Source organism: Malania oleifera, chromosome 2, assembly GCF_029873635.1.
Source record: "Malania oleifera isolate guangnan ecotype guangnan chromosome 2, ASM2987363v1, whole genome shotgun sequence".
NCBI classification, from domain to species: domain Eukaryota; kingdom Viridiplantae; phylum Streptophyta; class Magnoliopsida; order Santalales; family Ximeniaceae; genus Malania; species Malania oleifera.
In genome coordinates, this window is record NC_080418.1 from 147,663,181 (window position 1) to 147,678,561 (window position 15,381).

At 35.6% G+C, this 15,381-nt stretch overlaps 1 protein-coding gene across 7 annotated transcripts in view; it reads left to right on the top strand.

Moving 5' to 3' along the window:
- The first annotated feature begins 1,382 nt into the window (after nucleotides 1-1,382).
- LOC131148002 (callose synthase 9) overlaps nucleotides 1,383-15,381 on the top strand; it is a 194,605-nt gene continuing 180,606 nt past the window's right edge. For 2 of the 7 annotated variants that reach the window (XM_058097731.1, XM_058097733.1), the window contains exons 1-4: nucleotides 1,468-1,709; nucleotides 1,890-2,097; nucleotides 9,290-9,387; nucleotides 10,265-10,428. In XM_058097731.1, coding sequence (XP_057953714.1) covers nucleotides 1,896-2,097; nucleotides 9,290-9,387; nucleotides 10,265-10,428 — 464 coding nt within the window. In that variant the 5' untranslated portion in view covers nucleotides 1,468-1,709; nucleotides 1,890-1,895. Of the gene's footprint in view, nucleotides 1,710-1,889; nucleotides 2,098-9,289; nucleotides 9,388-10,264; nucleotides 10,429-15,381 lie in introns of all 7 variants that reach the window. The other 5 variants (XM_058097729.1, XM_058097728.1, XM_058097727.1 and 2 more) reach the window with 5 other exon arrangements.

A 15,381-nucleotide genomic window follows, 5' to 3' on the forward strand; every position in this document is an offset into this window, starting at 1 on the left:
AGAGTTTTATTCAGCGGTTGAGAGCCGAGTTGTAACAAAAGGCCAAGGCCAAGTTTGTATTAAACGGCGCGAGGCTGGGGTTTATAAAATGACAAACATTATGTGAAATGAGTTTAAAGTATAGTTTTAATTACTTAAATTGCATGATATGCTCTAAGAACCTTGAGGACCTAGTTGTTATGAGCACGACACCGTTGCTAGAGAGAGTTTCACCAGTTGACCATGTGCACCCACACTATACTCCAGAGTAGTGTTGGGTGGTCCAGCCGATTGACCCAGGTAGAGGTGTAACCTTCCTTGGAAGTACGTACTAGGAAGTGGTAAGGCAATCGGATCCGCAAGCAAGTTGCAACCCTGTAGATGTAGGTAGCAGGGAGTGACTTGGTCTGAATTGATCCCTTAGGTTTTAGCCCAGCTTTCGGGTAGCACAACCCTGACCACAAGGGTTTATACACGACGTTTAGTTGTAGGGAGAGTCTTTTATGCATATCAGTATATTTATGTAAATGAGGTAATTGTTTTCAATACTAACTTATACTATGAGAAATGAGGAATGAATATACATACTATTTTTAGTTAAAAGAGAGATGAATGATTTTGTATACACTAAAATGCATGTTGACCACACATTGTTATTAACTTAATCTTTTTTAATGAGAGGTGTCTGACCCCATCATACAACATATCTTTTCAGGAAATCCAAAAGATTGAGTTCAGCAAAAATAGGGGGTGGAGACTAGTATAGTTTTTTTTTTTTCTATATACAAATGTTTTTTTTTGTTTCAATGTTCAAAACCTCCATAACAATTAAAAACAACCCTCTATCAACCATCATCATCAAAACCATTCAGGTGGATGTTATATTTAGAGTTGAAGTCGAGCCACCTTTGACCATCATTCACCATTTTATAAGAAATACTTATCTAAAAAAATGTATTGATTTGAAGTTAAAAAAAAAATGATAATAGTAAACATTGTATCGAAAAAAAAAGCCACCCTAAAAGAATTGGATATCAAAAATGTGATTCTACCTTTGGTGTCATTTTTAAAAAAATATCAAATTTATCCTTATACCTATCTATGATTATTCCAAATTACTCATTTAACTACCCACGACTCTTCTGAAATATCCTTATAATTATGTTAAATTTATCCCTATAACTACTCATAATTAGCACAAAATATTCTTATAATTATTTACAACTATCTTAAAATATCCTTATATTATTTAATTTATAATTTATAATTTATAATTATTATAAAAAATTTTAAAATAGAAAGTCCTCGAGTACCCAAATAGTACGTGCCCATCCTTAGTATCTTTTAATTTCTATTTTCTAATTCCAACAATTTTATTTGGAGCATGGATAAGAGACTGTTCCGGACAGAACCGGCTCCTAAGGAAAACCTGCATCCAAACGCTCCGCCTAGGCCGATGTTTGTGAGAACTGAAAACAGAGAAGTCGTGGGTTTGCTCGGGCAATCTTTCTTCTCCGCGTCCTTGGAATCAAATTAGCACACTCCGTGTGCGACACTCGACAGGCTATTTTCGGTAAATCCCTTCTCCATGTTCTTTCCCATTCTCCTCAGTTCTCACCTTCGCGGCTCCACCTCTTTCAGTTTCATCGCAGCTGTTCTGAGTCCCATTGAACTCCCTACGAGCTCAATTTCTAGGGTTTATTTCTCTCGCTCTCTATATTTCTGATCAGGTACGCTTTCTTTCTTCTGCATTAAGCTTTGCTCCTTTTGGTTCTAGATGCAGGTAACAAACAGCGAAGGAAAGAAAAGAACTGGAGGTTTTCAGCCTCAGAGGAATATTCTTGTTTGCTTCAGTGTTTAATTTTGAAAACTTTTCTGATATTTTTTTAGTTTTATTTCTGTTGTTTTAGTAGGAAATGTCTCGGGTTGAGGATCTATGGGAGCGTTTGGTGCGTGCGGCACTTAGGAGGGAAAGGACTGGGGTTGATGCATATGGGCGGCGTGTGAGTGGAATTGCTGGGAATGTTCCTTCTTCACTGGCGAACAATAGGGATATTGATGCAATTTTAAGAGCTGCAGATGAAATTCAAAATGAAGATCCAAATGTCTCTAGAATCCGTATGTGTTATTTCTCAACTGAAGTTATTTGATTTGTTAATATACTGGCTTTCTTATCGTTTCCTAGTTGAACATATGCATTTTTACAATATCCTATTGTCAAGAACAACTCGCAGTCATTCTGATTTCAAGTTAGAGCATACATACCTTTGGTATTTTCAATTCATGCACTAGTCTTTTTTTACCCAAGACTTTCAAAAACAGAAATATACGCATATGTTACTTTTATAATTGAGCAAAAGTCACTTGCCCCCTTTAAGGTTTGGTAAAAAGACAGGGACCTTCTTTTAGGTTTCAAAAATCCCATAGATCTTTTTTGAGGTTTCAAAAAATACCTCATACCTCCCTGGCATTTGATTTTTGGACACTTGCACCTCTTTAAAGACTTGTTTTTTTTAAAATACAAGGGGAGGTTTGTGTCTTTTTTGACAATCCTTAAAAGAGGTTAATGAAAATTTTGAAACCTTAGGAAAGGTCGTTGGAATTTTTCAAACTTTAGGGGAGGCTAGTGTGTTTTTACCAAATCTTAGGGGGGGTCAATGTCTTTTGCTCTTTATAATTTTTCAACACAAAGCTAGTGATTATTTAGTAAATCTTATCAATCAACAATAATTAGATATATGTACTTTGCTTGTGTAGCATTAAATGTCCATATTTTCTCTACAAATAGTCGGTCTCAAGCCTGTACAAAGGAGTAGGGTTGTGTTAGGTAGCTAACAACCAGTGTAAAACTTGTAAGGTTTGAGTGCTATGAATCTTTACCAAATATTCACTGGAGGCATCCCCTATGAGCGAAACATTGCATTCATACCACTCAGGTGTAGCAAAAATTGGACCAAGTTGGGCTAGGATAGGGCATTCCAGATGGGTCAGGGTAAAAATGTTAAGTGTAGGAAACTAGTATCAGATTGACGTCTTGGAATATAGAGTCACTTGCGGGTTAAAGCATGGAGATAATAGACACTATGATTAGAAGAAGAATTAACATTATTTATCTTCAAGAGACTAGGTGGGTTGGGGAGATAGCCAGAGAAATTGAAAAATCAGGATTTGAACTTTGGTACATTGGAAGTGACTAAAAATCTATTGGGAATCATTGTAGACATAATCCTAAAAGATAATGTGGTAAATGTTAAAAGAAGAGGAGATAGGATTATAAAAAAAAATAATTCTAGGCTTTGAGATCTGTTCAAAGACGAACATTTGTACTGTTTAGGCAGTTGGGCTTGCTGAAGCTTCAAAGGCAGCTAGTGTTTTGGATAAGGGTGTTGCTCTAGTTGAGGCAGCTAGGGCTACAGTTAGGGAAGAGGAGGATAAAAGGTTTGGGCTGGGCCGATTAGTTATTATATTGGACCTGGGTTAGTTAATGGAAAAAGGAGGAGCCTCTTTTTTATATAAAATTCGCTTATTAATAGAACCAAGCCATTGTGTTCAAGGCCCAATTTTAGATGCCAATCCTAAGGGAAAGGGTGATTGGGACTATCTAAATGAGCAGGCCCAACACTCAAGATCCATTACATAGGTGGAGAATATAGGGAAGAAGGATCTTCACTTATCTATAAACTAAGGACAAAATCTCTCTCTAACTTCTGAAGATTTATTTGAAACATATCATATCATGGAGCAATTATAGGATGCTGGTAGCTCGGTTTTGAAGAAGTCTCTTGTCGATAAAGAGGAAATAATTAGAAGTGTCAAAGTGGTTGAAGATTCTGGTTTTGCGGAGGGGCAAGACAAGAGGATGTTGTAGCAAAGGTTTACAAAGGCGATGGTGTTTTAGGTAGGAAATTTGATGCCTCAGAAGGTAGAGGAATCTAAGGGTCCCAAGGTTTATACTCATCAGAAGATTGCGCTGATGGGTGCAGAACTGAGAAAGTTTTCTGAAGAAAAGAGAAAACACTCTGATGAGATGGTGCCAAATATTTTAAACAGGAATTTAAAAGGTGAGCTAAGTATTGTCGAAGAAATATATGCTAAGAAGATGGAAAATTCTTGTGATGGGATTAGCAGAGGAAAGGACGTTAAAAAATGAGGCAATTTATCAGATAATGAAAGTGACTGTCTTAGTGAATTTGATTGCTGGGGGAAGGGGGATTTACTGTTGGATGAAATTAGGGAACAATATGGATATGTTAATTATTCCATTGACATTCTAGGGGACTTATCATATGTACATCCATCCCCTTTGGAAGGATTGGAGGGGTTTTCTATATTTGAAAATGATAGTTTGGTTAATGATCTGTGGCACAAAGATGGAATTTACCAACACCAGTCGAGGAGATTTCAAGGAACAATGTAGAAGTTCAAGTTCTTATGGATAAATTGGATTTAAAGTTTTGTGATCCGAGAGGAAATGAAGTGTGTTTTGACGGGTGTAAAACCAGAGCTAAAAAGGCTCAAAGGGAGTTAGCTAATTTGAAGTGTTTGGTGAATTGTAAAGGAAAAGGATGAAGAGGGGGTTCCTTGGTTAATGTTAATTTATTAGTTTTATTTTTATTTTCTTTTATTATATTTTTATGGGGTGGACTTTTTGTCCTTTGTTGTTGTAACTTCTCCTTCTCTATCTAATACAACTTCTTTTATTGTCAAGAGAGAGAGAGAGAGGGATTGCGATGAATAGAGAAAATTAAAGATGAAAGAACAAGAGAGAATTTCAGAATTCCAATTCAGAAAATCCAAAGAAAGATAGAGACAGAGAGAGTTAGGGTGAGAAATAGCGAGATAAGAGAATTAAGGGAGAAGGATTGAGAAATAGAAAGAAGAAGTGTAGTGGCTGCAGCAGATTAGGACAGAAATGAGAGAGTTACATAACTGAGATGGAAGAAGGAAAATGAGGAAGAATATTGAGTAAGAGGGGTGAGGGATTGAAATGGAAGAATGGTGTGATCGTGGCTGTGCTCTGATACCAAAGGATGCTGGACAGCATCATGGAATTACAGCCAACACATAATTTAGGAAAGATAGAGGAGAGTAGAGGGAAAGAGGAAGACAGGAATACACGTGGGGGGAAAGAACACACAATATCGCTTCAATTCAAATTCTTTAATGACATAATTCTTACATGGCTTTTTCACACACCATTTGTAAGAAAGCCTATAATACAAGAAATTATGCATATATCCCTAATGATACATGAAATTACGAAAGAACCCTAAAACCCACAAATATTGCAAACCCACTCACACGTAACATAAGCCTAATTAATTATTCTAAATCTATTTCGCTGAAATTCAGTAATTCCTCAATCCAATTCTCCTTAATCGACCTCCACTGAGGCTCCTTCCATTGGCTTGCTTCTTGTCTATCCTTCAAGTCATCTATCAAAAATCAAAACATTTTAAAACCTTTTGTAGACTTCACACTTGCCAATCCTACTAGGACTCAACTTGCTTGTGAAGAAACCAACTCATAACTTCAACTTCCAAGCATTTAATCTGACCACCATTAAAAAAATCTTAAAAATTGCCAACAAATATCCATAACAGGATTTGTTCATGAATTTATATCAATGGTGTTGTAGAGGACTTGGATTAAGGAAATAAATACTTTGAGTTTCTGTTCACGCCTGCTGTGCAAATGTCCATGTTGGTGATGATTATTGGCATTTTTCTTGTTTCTCTTGCTTTTATTAGTGGCTGATCTTTTTGAGTGGTAATGTATTAATATCCATGATAATCCAGTGTGTTATTTTGTTGATGTATCTGTTTTGGGTGAACTTTGCCTGTTTTTGCGAAATTGAGTGTTGCATTCTGATCACTAAGCTAAGGTATGAACCAAACATATGAATATCAGTACTTTTAACATTTTAACCCTTTAAACTGTGGATCCCATATGATTGATTGAGAAGTGAGAATAAAAAAATAAAGAAGGGAAAAAACACAAAATACCAATGTTTTAAAAGGCGAAGGCGTAAGGTGAGGCGTTTTACCCTCCGCGAGGTGAGGCGTAAGCCTCAAGGCGTTGAGGCGTAAGCATTTTGGGACTGCATTTTTTAAATAATTAATAAATAAAATAAATTTATATATAGTATAAAAATGAGAAAAAATTTAAAATGATGGCGAAAAAAATAAAAACATAATTCTTTTATGTATTTCCAAACAAAATATTATTTGTCCCTTTGATTCACCTTCAAAAATGTTTTTGTGTATTGAACAGGAACAATCCGCAGCTGCAGCAGGAAATTAAAACTGAAAATTGAAAAATGAAAAGTGAAAATTGAAAACAAATCAAAAGCAGCTGCAGCTTACCTTGACTTTTAGAGACACCGGCAGAGAGTCTCCTGAGAGTTTGCAATGAACAGCACTGGAGAGAGAGAGTCGAATACTAGAATCAGTTCGAGGAGAGACCTCAGATTGAGAAGAGACCTCGAAGCAAAGAGGCTGTAGGGGGTTGCGGAGAGAGACAGGAGGCTGTAGAGGGTTGTTGGAGAGAGACGATAGGTCCGAATGGGTTGTCGGAGAGAGACAACGTTAGAAGGGGTCGTTAGAGACAGATGAGAGGTTGGAAGGGGTTGTCGACTTGTCATAGAGAGATGAGAAGCTGGAGGAGTCTTCGAAGACAAATGCAAGCTTGGAAAGGGACGAGAGGTCGAAGGGATCGTCGTAGAGAGACGAGACATCAGAAGGGGTCGTTGGAGGCAGATGAGAGGTCAGAAGGGGTTGTCGACTCGTCAGAGAGAGATGAGAAGCTGGAGGAGTTGTCAAAGACAGATGTGAGCTTGGAAGAAAGAAGACCGTCGTTGAGAGGGGGGGTTTTGACGCTCATCAAAGCCTTAACAGTTCTTTTTATTTGGTTTTTTTTTTTTAATATAAATATTATTTTGCTCCCAAAAGGCGTATGCCTTCCCATCTGATGCGTAAAAAGCATGCCTTTTGTCTTGAGCCGTATGCATTTTAGGAATTGCGCCTTTCAAGTTACGCCTGAGGGCGTTTTATGCTCAAAATTCATCAAGAGGCGCACCTCACGAATGCCTTTTAAGACACTAAAGAATACAAACAAAAATAAAAGAAGAAAAATTGTTAAAATTTGCATATTAAATTTACGCATGGACACACAGATGGTGGAAATGACTAATAAAACAAGCAAAGTGCATCAAAGACATCAAGGAAGGGGCTGTGATTGCATCTAATTGCATCAAGCCTGTTCCCAATTAGTTAGATGATGAAAAATTATTTAGGCATGGAGGAACACCTTCCTTATCAATTTCTTCCACTCTACAAATGGTCGAACACAAATTTAACGAAATTGCATTCTTGCACTGAGCAATCTCAGCAAAAATGAGAACAAATTTTCTAACATATTTAATCAAAATTTTTTCATAAAAAAAGTTTCAAAATTATATACTTCCTCTGCCCGATATGTTAGCTGTTCGATGAGTAGCTGACCATTATGAGTTCAACCCTTAGGTGGCTGACAGTAGTGTAGAATTTTGTTAGTTCACTATAATATGGATCCTCACCAATTAGTTTTTGGACACTCTATGAGTGATGCATTGCATTTCATCTCTTTCTTGTAGTGAGAAGTATGCGAAGATGGTTTGGTTGTTGCTTAGAAGTGACATTCTGCGTCGGCACCTGCATATGGGGTGGTGGAGTCTAAGGTTCTTGCATTATTGTGGATGTGGGTAGGTGAAGAAGCTAGTTTAGGAGTCTAAGGTTTGGTTAGCAGCTTGAAACATAGGAATTCTTACAGGTAGAGTATGGATGTAGTTGATGTAATGATTACTAGAATAAGTAACGCAATTTGCCTTCAAGAAAGTAAATGGTTAGGGAAAAAATCTGGGGAAAATAAAAGACAGGATCTAAGCTTTAGTACATTGGAAAAGAAAATATAAGAATGGCGTTGGTGTTATTTTAGATGATGGCCTCAAAGTCAATGTCGTAATGTTCTAAGAGTAGGGGATAAAGTTATAAAAATTAAGATGATTTGGGGGTTAAATATAATATGATAATAACTATTGTTACTGTGTATGCTTGTTAAGTATGCTTAGATGAGAACGTTAGAAAGGCAATTTGGGAAGAAATGGATAATATTGTACAAAGGATCATGGGGGAGAAATATATATATATATATATATATGTATTTCTTAATGAAGCATATTTAATGCTCATTTAGGGGAGGACAATAAAAGCTATAAGAGGATGTAGGGAGGGCATGTATGGCGGCAAAAATGGGTGTGGTGATATGATCTTAGAGTTTGATATTTAAGCACATGGTAAGAAGAGTCTTTTTCTTATCTAGGAGGATGGATTGATGGGCATGTAATGTAAGGATTGTAAAGTTATCAAGGAGAAAGTCTTTCACCTGACTACATAGTTTAGGTTGTTAGTGCTACTGGATATATACATTTGAAGGTGGAAAGAAAGCGAAAAATAGTTCCCTGTAACAGATTTAGGTGGTGGTGAACCTGAGCAGCGACAATGTTATAGAAAATTGAAAGATAAAATGATGAAGAAGATGACTTGGCAATATATGATAATTTTGACATAGCAACTTTGGAATAGGATGGCCAGTTCTATTGCGAGTGCAGGAGAAAAGGTTTAGGTGACTCCAAAGGAAGAGGTGATGGGATGAGGAGGACAAAAAATGTGGTTTAAGATGTGGAAACAACACAGATAAAGGGAAATCTTTGACAATATTAAGGAGCAAGAAAATATGCAGAAAAAAGCCAGTAGTCAAATAAAGTTCTGCATCCACCTCCTCCCCCAGATTTCAACTCCCAAATTAACCTTCAAACCTGTGATTGCTTCAAAAAATAGTAAGATGGTTCTCAAACTCAATATTTCCTCCAGGTTTCCTCCCCCCCCCCAAAAAAAAAAAAGAATAAATAATGTTATCTGAAAAGAGAAGGTGATTTTTATCCTCCTTCCTTGGATTTCTGGGTTCACAATGATCGCAGAAAGGCATCCTGTTTATTTTGACCGCTAAGGTGTACACTTGTGCTATATTGTGCAAGCTGGTGGAATTACTTAACAAGTGTGCCATTTTACTTTATTTTGTCAAGTCATGAATATATTTTGCCTGTGAGAAATATCTGGGGCCAAATATGCAGCTTCTGGAAATGGAAGGAAACAGAATATTTTTGTTTTTTGTCTACATAAAGCCATATTGTTGCTATGTTTTTGTAGCTGTATAACGTTGTGGAAACATTTATCTAATCTGTAAATTTTGTTATTTTGTTTGCTGTATGCAGTCTGTGAACACGCATATTCTTTGGCTCAAAACCTGGATCCTAACAGTGAGGGAAGAGGCGTGCTTCAGTTTAAAACTGGTTTAATGTCTGTCATTAAGGTATATTTACAGCCACTGAAATGGTAGTTTTTGTCATGTATTCTTCAGAGTATGATGATTTGCATTATATACAAGGCAGTGGAAATTTGTCATACATATCTGTCAGTCATGGGAGAACAGCCTTGACATGGCAAATGTCTTTGAATTTCAAATAGTACTGTGGGCAACTCATTGTTTTTAGAAAATATGTTGATTTCATTAAACTTTGAACAAAAGGAATTTTTTATGTCTGATGTTTTGGATGTTGAAATTTTGGTGATAGTTTATACATATATTAAGTGGAGGTCTTGATGTTTTTTTAATTAGCCTTGAGTTTTTCATTTTTAAATTTTCTTTTTAAACATCTTTTCTTTTAATGAGTTACCCATCCTTTGCCTAAAACAAAAATGGCTATGTTATTATTATTTTTTGATCAAAAGTCACTGACCTCCCCTGAGGTTTAAAAAATGCCACAGGCCTCCCTGAGATTTGCCAAAAAGACACAAATCTCCCCTCAATAGACTTGTCTTTTTACAAATACAAGGAGGGATTTATGTCTTTTTGGTAAACATCAAGGGAGGCCCTTGGAATTCTTAAAACTTCAGGGGATGTCTCTAGAATTTTTGAAACCTCAAGGGAGGTCAGTGTTTTTGGGCTAAACTGCAGGGGAGGTCACTGGCTTTTGCCCTTTTTTAAAAAAAAAAAATCTTTGGTCTCTTTGTTAGGTCATTGAATTCTTCATGAATCACACTCCACTTATTTATGTGTGGTTTGTGTTAATGAAAAGGTTTTAATTTTGTTTCTTAATAAATTTCTGCCTTCTCTCGTGGGCTATTTTGTTGTGCAATTTTTGATTTCATTTTCTCTAATAAAGTGGTTTGGTTGAGTAAACTTTCAGCAAAAGCTTGCGAAGAGAGAGGGTGGAGTCATAGATAGAAGCCAAGATATTGCTCGATTACAGGAATTCTACAAGCTCTATAGAGAGAAGAATAGTGTCGACAAGCTACGAGAAGATGAAATGAAGCTGAGGGAGTCGGGTGCTTTCAGCGGTAACCTTGGGGAGTATGTTCATGAACATGAAAAAAGATTATTATATTGATCCTTGCAATAGAGCTTCGTCTTGAATTAGTATTTTTTCTATGCTTTTATTATCTTTATGGTTATTAACTTAATATTATATACTTTTTGTTTTGTTTTTGCTCTTCCTTCACCCCTTCATCCTTGCTTCTTTAACACTCCCTTTCTTGCCTCCTCCCTTTCTCTTTCTGATATTTTCCTGTGATCTGTGCTTTTTATTTACTGCTTTTATTGATGGACTATGAGTTCTGTCTAATAGTATGGGGAGAGAGGAATGTGTGCAGAAATGAGGGTACTGCAGCCATCCTTTCCTTGTACCACCATTGGATAATGTACACATGCTTCCTCTGCCCTTTTTGATAATTAATGTGCTCTCCTCTAATGTTTCTATGATAGCACTGTTTTGGTGTTCTGTCCTCTAGTTCATTGATATCATTTGCCTCTCCCTGTCACTGTTGACTGTCAATTATAACGATGAAAAAAAATGATGACGTGAGCAATTTATGGACAAATTTTCCCTCAATTGTCTTCCTTTGTTTTGAATTTCATTATGGAGTGAAATTCTCCTTTTTAATTGTGATGATGTTGATGTTGTTGGTCTTCGTCATATATTTACTCAATTGATGGAAGTGGGGGTTACTGATAGAATGATTGAGCCTTTAAGGGGGCTAATGTTATTCCGGAAATATCAGTGAATGCCTTTGATATTATCAAGAGGTTTGTGGGAGCCTTAAGGGGGCTAAAACTATTTTAGAAACATCAGTGGATGTATTTGCTATTGTGAAGTTTATGGGGCGTATCTGATATGTTTCTTTTTGTTATGCTTATGACAATTTGTTAGTGCCAATAAAGATAATTTATTGTAAGATGGCAGAGGGCGGAGGACACAGAATTGCTAGTACTGATGATAGTTTCTACTAGGTTATTTTTTTGATGACAGAACTCTAGAGAGTGGAGTGTGATTGTGCGAGTGATGGTTACTCAATAATCATTATATGTATATTTTCTTATTTTTATTGTGTGTGAAGAGAGTTGAGTGTGATTGTGCGAGTGATGGTTACTCGAGAATCATTATTTATATATATATTGTTATTTTTATTTTGTGTGATAAATTGCAAATATGCTGAGTTAAGTCGATGTGAAAGAATGACCCCCATGTTTTATAATAGAAACATTTATGACTCAGGAGGCCTGATGTGAACCAAAGTAGATTGATTCACTAAGACTAATAATGGATATAGTCTACTGATCTTATACTCATCCTCTAGTTTGGTGTTTTCAATTTGCCTCCTAGTTGCTTGTGCCAAAGTGCCTGAGGCACTGCTGAAGATGTAACTTCATGATTAAAGTGTCTTATTTATTGCACATGTTCAACGTTGTAAAAGGTTAAGGCGTAAGGGTGAGGCACTTTAATTTTTAGAAGGTGAGGTGTAAGCTTTAAGGCGTTGGGGTGTAAGCCTTTTGAGAATTTTATTAATAGATAAAATATGTAAAAATAAATTACATATATATTAAAAATGAAGAAAAAATTAAGAAAAATCGCAAATATAATGTAAAATATATATATAATTTGCAAACTACTTTTTGGCCATTCAAAAGCTGCTAACTTGAATTCATTATGTAAATCATGACAAGAGATAGCTATAACATTACAAAGTTCAAATTATTTTCAAGATCTAAGATACAAATCTCAGTTATTTTGGTAAGTCTGAGGTTCAAGAGTTTTAGCCGACCCCACCTAATGGGACTAAGGCTTGGTTTTGTTGTTGTTGTTGTTGTTGAGGTTCAAGAGTTTTAGAAATCAACTCATATTACGACATTCCTTTTATATAACCGTGGAGTTAAAATTTTCTAGTCAAAAACTTACTTGAGAATCACACACCCAAAATGTGTAAGCCTCAACTAAAAAGGTGCAAAAGGCACGCGTTCTGTACAATGTGTAAGCCGTAGTGGGTAATGTGATAGCCTTTTTGGAATTTGGTATTTCAGATTGAGCCTCAAGGTGTTTTAGTTCTGCCTCGCCTTGAGGAGAGCCTCAATTGAGCCTTTTAAAACATTGAATATATTTAAAATATTTCTCTTTTCCACAATTATTCTTCAGCAGATAAAACATGTAACTGATATGAAGTGGCTTTCTTTCATTGAAAAAAGTGAGAGTGGCTGTAGACAACAAATTCAACCACTGAGGTTGTGTGTGTGTGGTATTTTGTTGTGTCATCCTTTGGGTTGCTCCGTTTGGTTTCAATTAGTCTTTTTTCCTTGCAGAGTAAAAAAATGGGATAGGCGTGTGCCGTGCATGTATTGCTTTTGGTTCAGTTATAATTAGAATTGTGGATCAAAATCTTTCGTGCAAATCATGAATTGTGAACTGAGTTGAATTGAATCATGACATTCAACACGAGTTCTAAAAATCAACTGCAAGTTACACATGCATATGCAAAACAAGCAAAATATATTTAAAATGGAATGAATTGATTAATTGTGTGCCTCACAGATGCATCAGCATCGCAGAGAGCCATAGATATTCAAGCCTTGGTAATGCAAATTAACAGATGGTTAGTACCTTCCCCTTCCTCCCTGCACATAAATCCCTTGTCCACAGAAGTCATCCCTCTTCTTCTAAGGTTTGTATTCTACAGGATGTTGCGGCATCTTGAAGAAAGCCCATCCCACTCCCTTCTTCCACTCCCAATCAACTTAATAAAATCTGTAGGGTAGGGTGTCTTCTGGTTTTGTTGCTGAGAGACATGGCCATTGGCTTACACCTTTTTAGAAAATCTTTCACCACATTTCTTTTAGCAGGATCATGTAACTCCCACGTATTCCATGCGACGATTCTGCCCTTGATAGATGTTTAGTCTATGTTTATTTACTTACGTTTGGTTTATAGAATGCTTATTCCTAGGAATAGAGGTAGTTATTATAAAAGAATTTGATGGTTTGTATTAAAAATATGTTATTATAATGACAGAAATGACAATCTTGACCTTCATATGAATCCTTGACAAAGAATATATCAAGAATAACTATTCCCAAATTTCACAATGGGAATGTCTATGCCTGTCCTATTTCATGTTGAGCGGAATAACAAGGATTTGACAAGGAATAATTATTAGCTGTATTCCCAAATTTCTCATTGTATTCCATCTTATTCCTAGGAATAGTTATTCAGAACCATACATAACCTAAGTGTCCCTCTCTTAGCAGGATCAAATGCACCTCCACATATTCACGCAATGATTCTGCACTTGATAGATGTTTAGCCTAAATGCCCCACTCATTGTCTCCTAGCTCCTTCTTATTTCTCCCTTTGTAATTCACTGACCAAGCCAACCATCTTAACCACCCCCCACACCCCCCCTAAAAAAAATCCTTTTACTTTTAGGGCTTCTGTGCCTACTTTTGTATCCGCTTCACCTGCCTGTCTTACCTTTTTTTTGAAGATTCATTAGTAGCCAATGTTACATCACCCCCTTTTCAAAACTCTACGCTTAACCTTTACCCTTGGTCGAAACCATAAATCTTTAAGGGGCCGTTTGGTATCATTGTCAAAAATTAGAGAAATGAAAACCAGAAATGAAAATAAAAAACCAGAAACTAGAAACCACCAACTTGTTTGGTTAACATTTATAAAACTAATATAAATTAAAAACATAATTAAAAAAAATGCTCATTTTCTTCTTTAAATCAAATAATATTATGGAAATATGATTAAAATAATAAAATTACAAATAATACACATTGAAAAAATTACTAAAATAAAAATAAAATTTAATATAATTATTTTACTTAATTGTTCTACTTTCAAATTTACCTTACAATAAAAATTTTATTGGACATGACAATTGAAAAATAATGAAAGTATTTTGTAATTGACTTTATTATTAATTTTTGAAATTTATGTATATTTTTATTTTAATTATATTTAAATTAATATGATCATTTAATTTTGATTTTAGTTTAAAAGTATATAAAATGAATTACTTAATCCAAAAAATTTATTTCTGGATATTTAAATTTTTGGTAACAGTTTGCCAAAACAACTGAAAACCATGAAATCTGGTTTTCAATTTTTTGGAAAACAGCTGAAAACCAGCAACAGAAACAGAAAATTGACAATATAAACAGACATGTTTTTTTAATTTGTTTCTTTACCGTGGAGAAACAGAAACTGAAAACAGAAAACAACAACAATACCAAACAGACCCTAAGTTGTTGAATTTCTGACTGGTCTTTGTTTAGGCAGATGAGGCCACATCTAGTTCATCATTGCTAGAATTTGAGGCTTGTAAGCCCTAACTAGGATTCTCAGATACTTTAGTTGAGGTTGAGCATATGCAGCCCCATCTGTCCCCAAAAACTACTGCATGCATTGCCATGGCTTGAAACATCTTCTCATTCACTCTGTTTCCATTGAGAATATGATTGTATACACGCATATCTAGTATGTAGCCATGTACATGAACACACCTTTCGTGATTTAAAATTTTTTGTTTGTCTTTATCACTGATGAACTCTTTTCCTTACTGTAGATATAGTCTGCCACTTATACTGTATAAGGTCGATTCAAAGACACCTTTGAAGTTCCATTGCTGTTTGCACACAAGGAGAATTTAAACTCTTTTCATTGCTGTAGATATAGCGTGCCACTTATACTGTATAGGTTCAATTCAAAGACACCTTTGAAGTTCCATTGCTGTTTGCGCACAAGGAAAACTTGAAAACATTGAATTGGGGTTAGAAATTTTTTGGAACAAAATCTGATAGTAGTGTAAAAACCTTTTTCTCTGTAAGTTTTCTTTTAATCTCTGGTATCTAATTATTGGTGGCTTTTTTAAAAAAAAAAAAATCTGGTAATCTGAGGTGGAATTATTTGTATATGAACAGAAATGATTGACTTACTTTTTCCCCTGAGTTTGTTGGGGTAGCTTTGCCCTT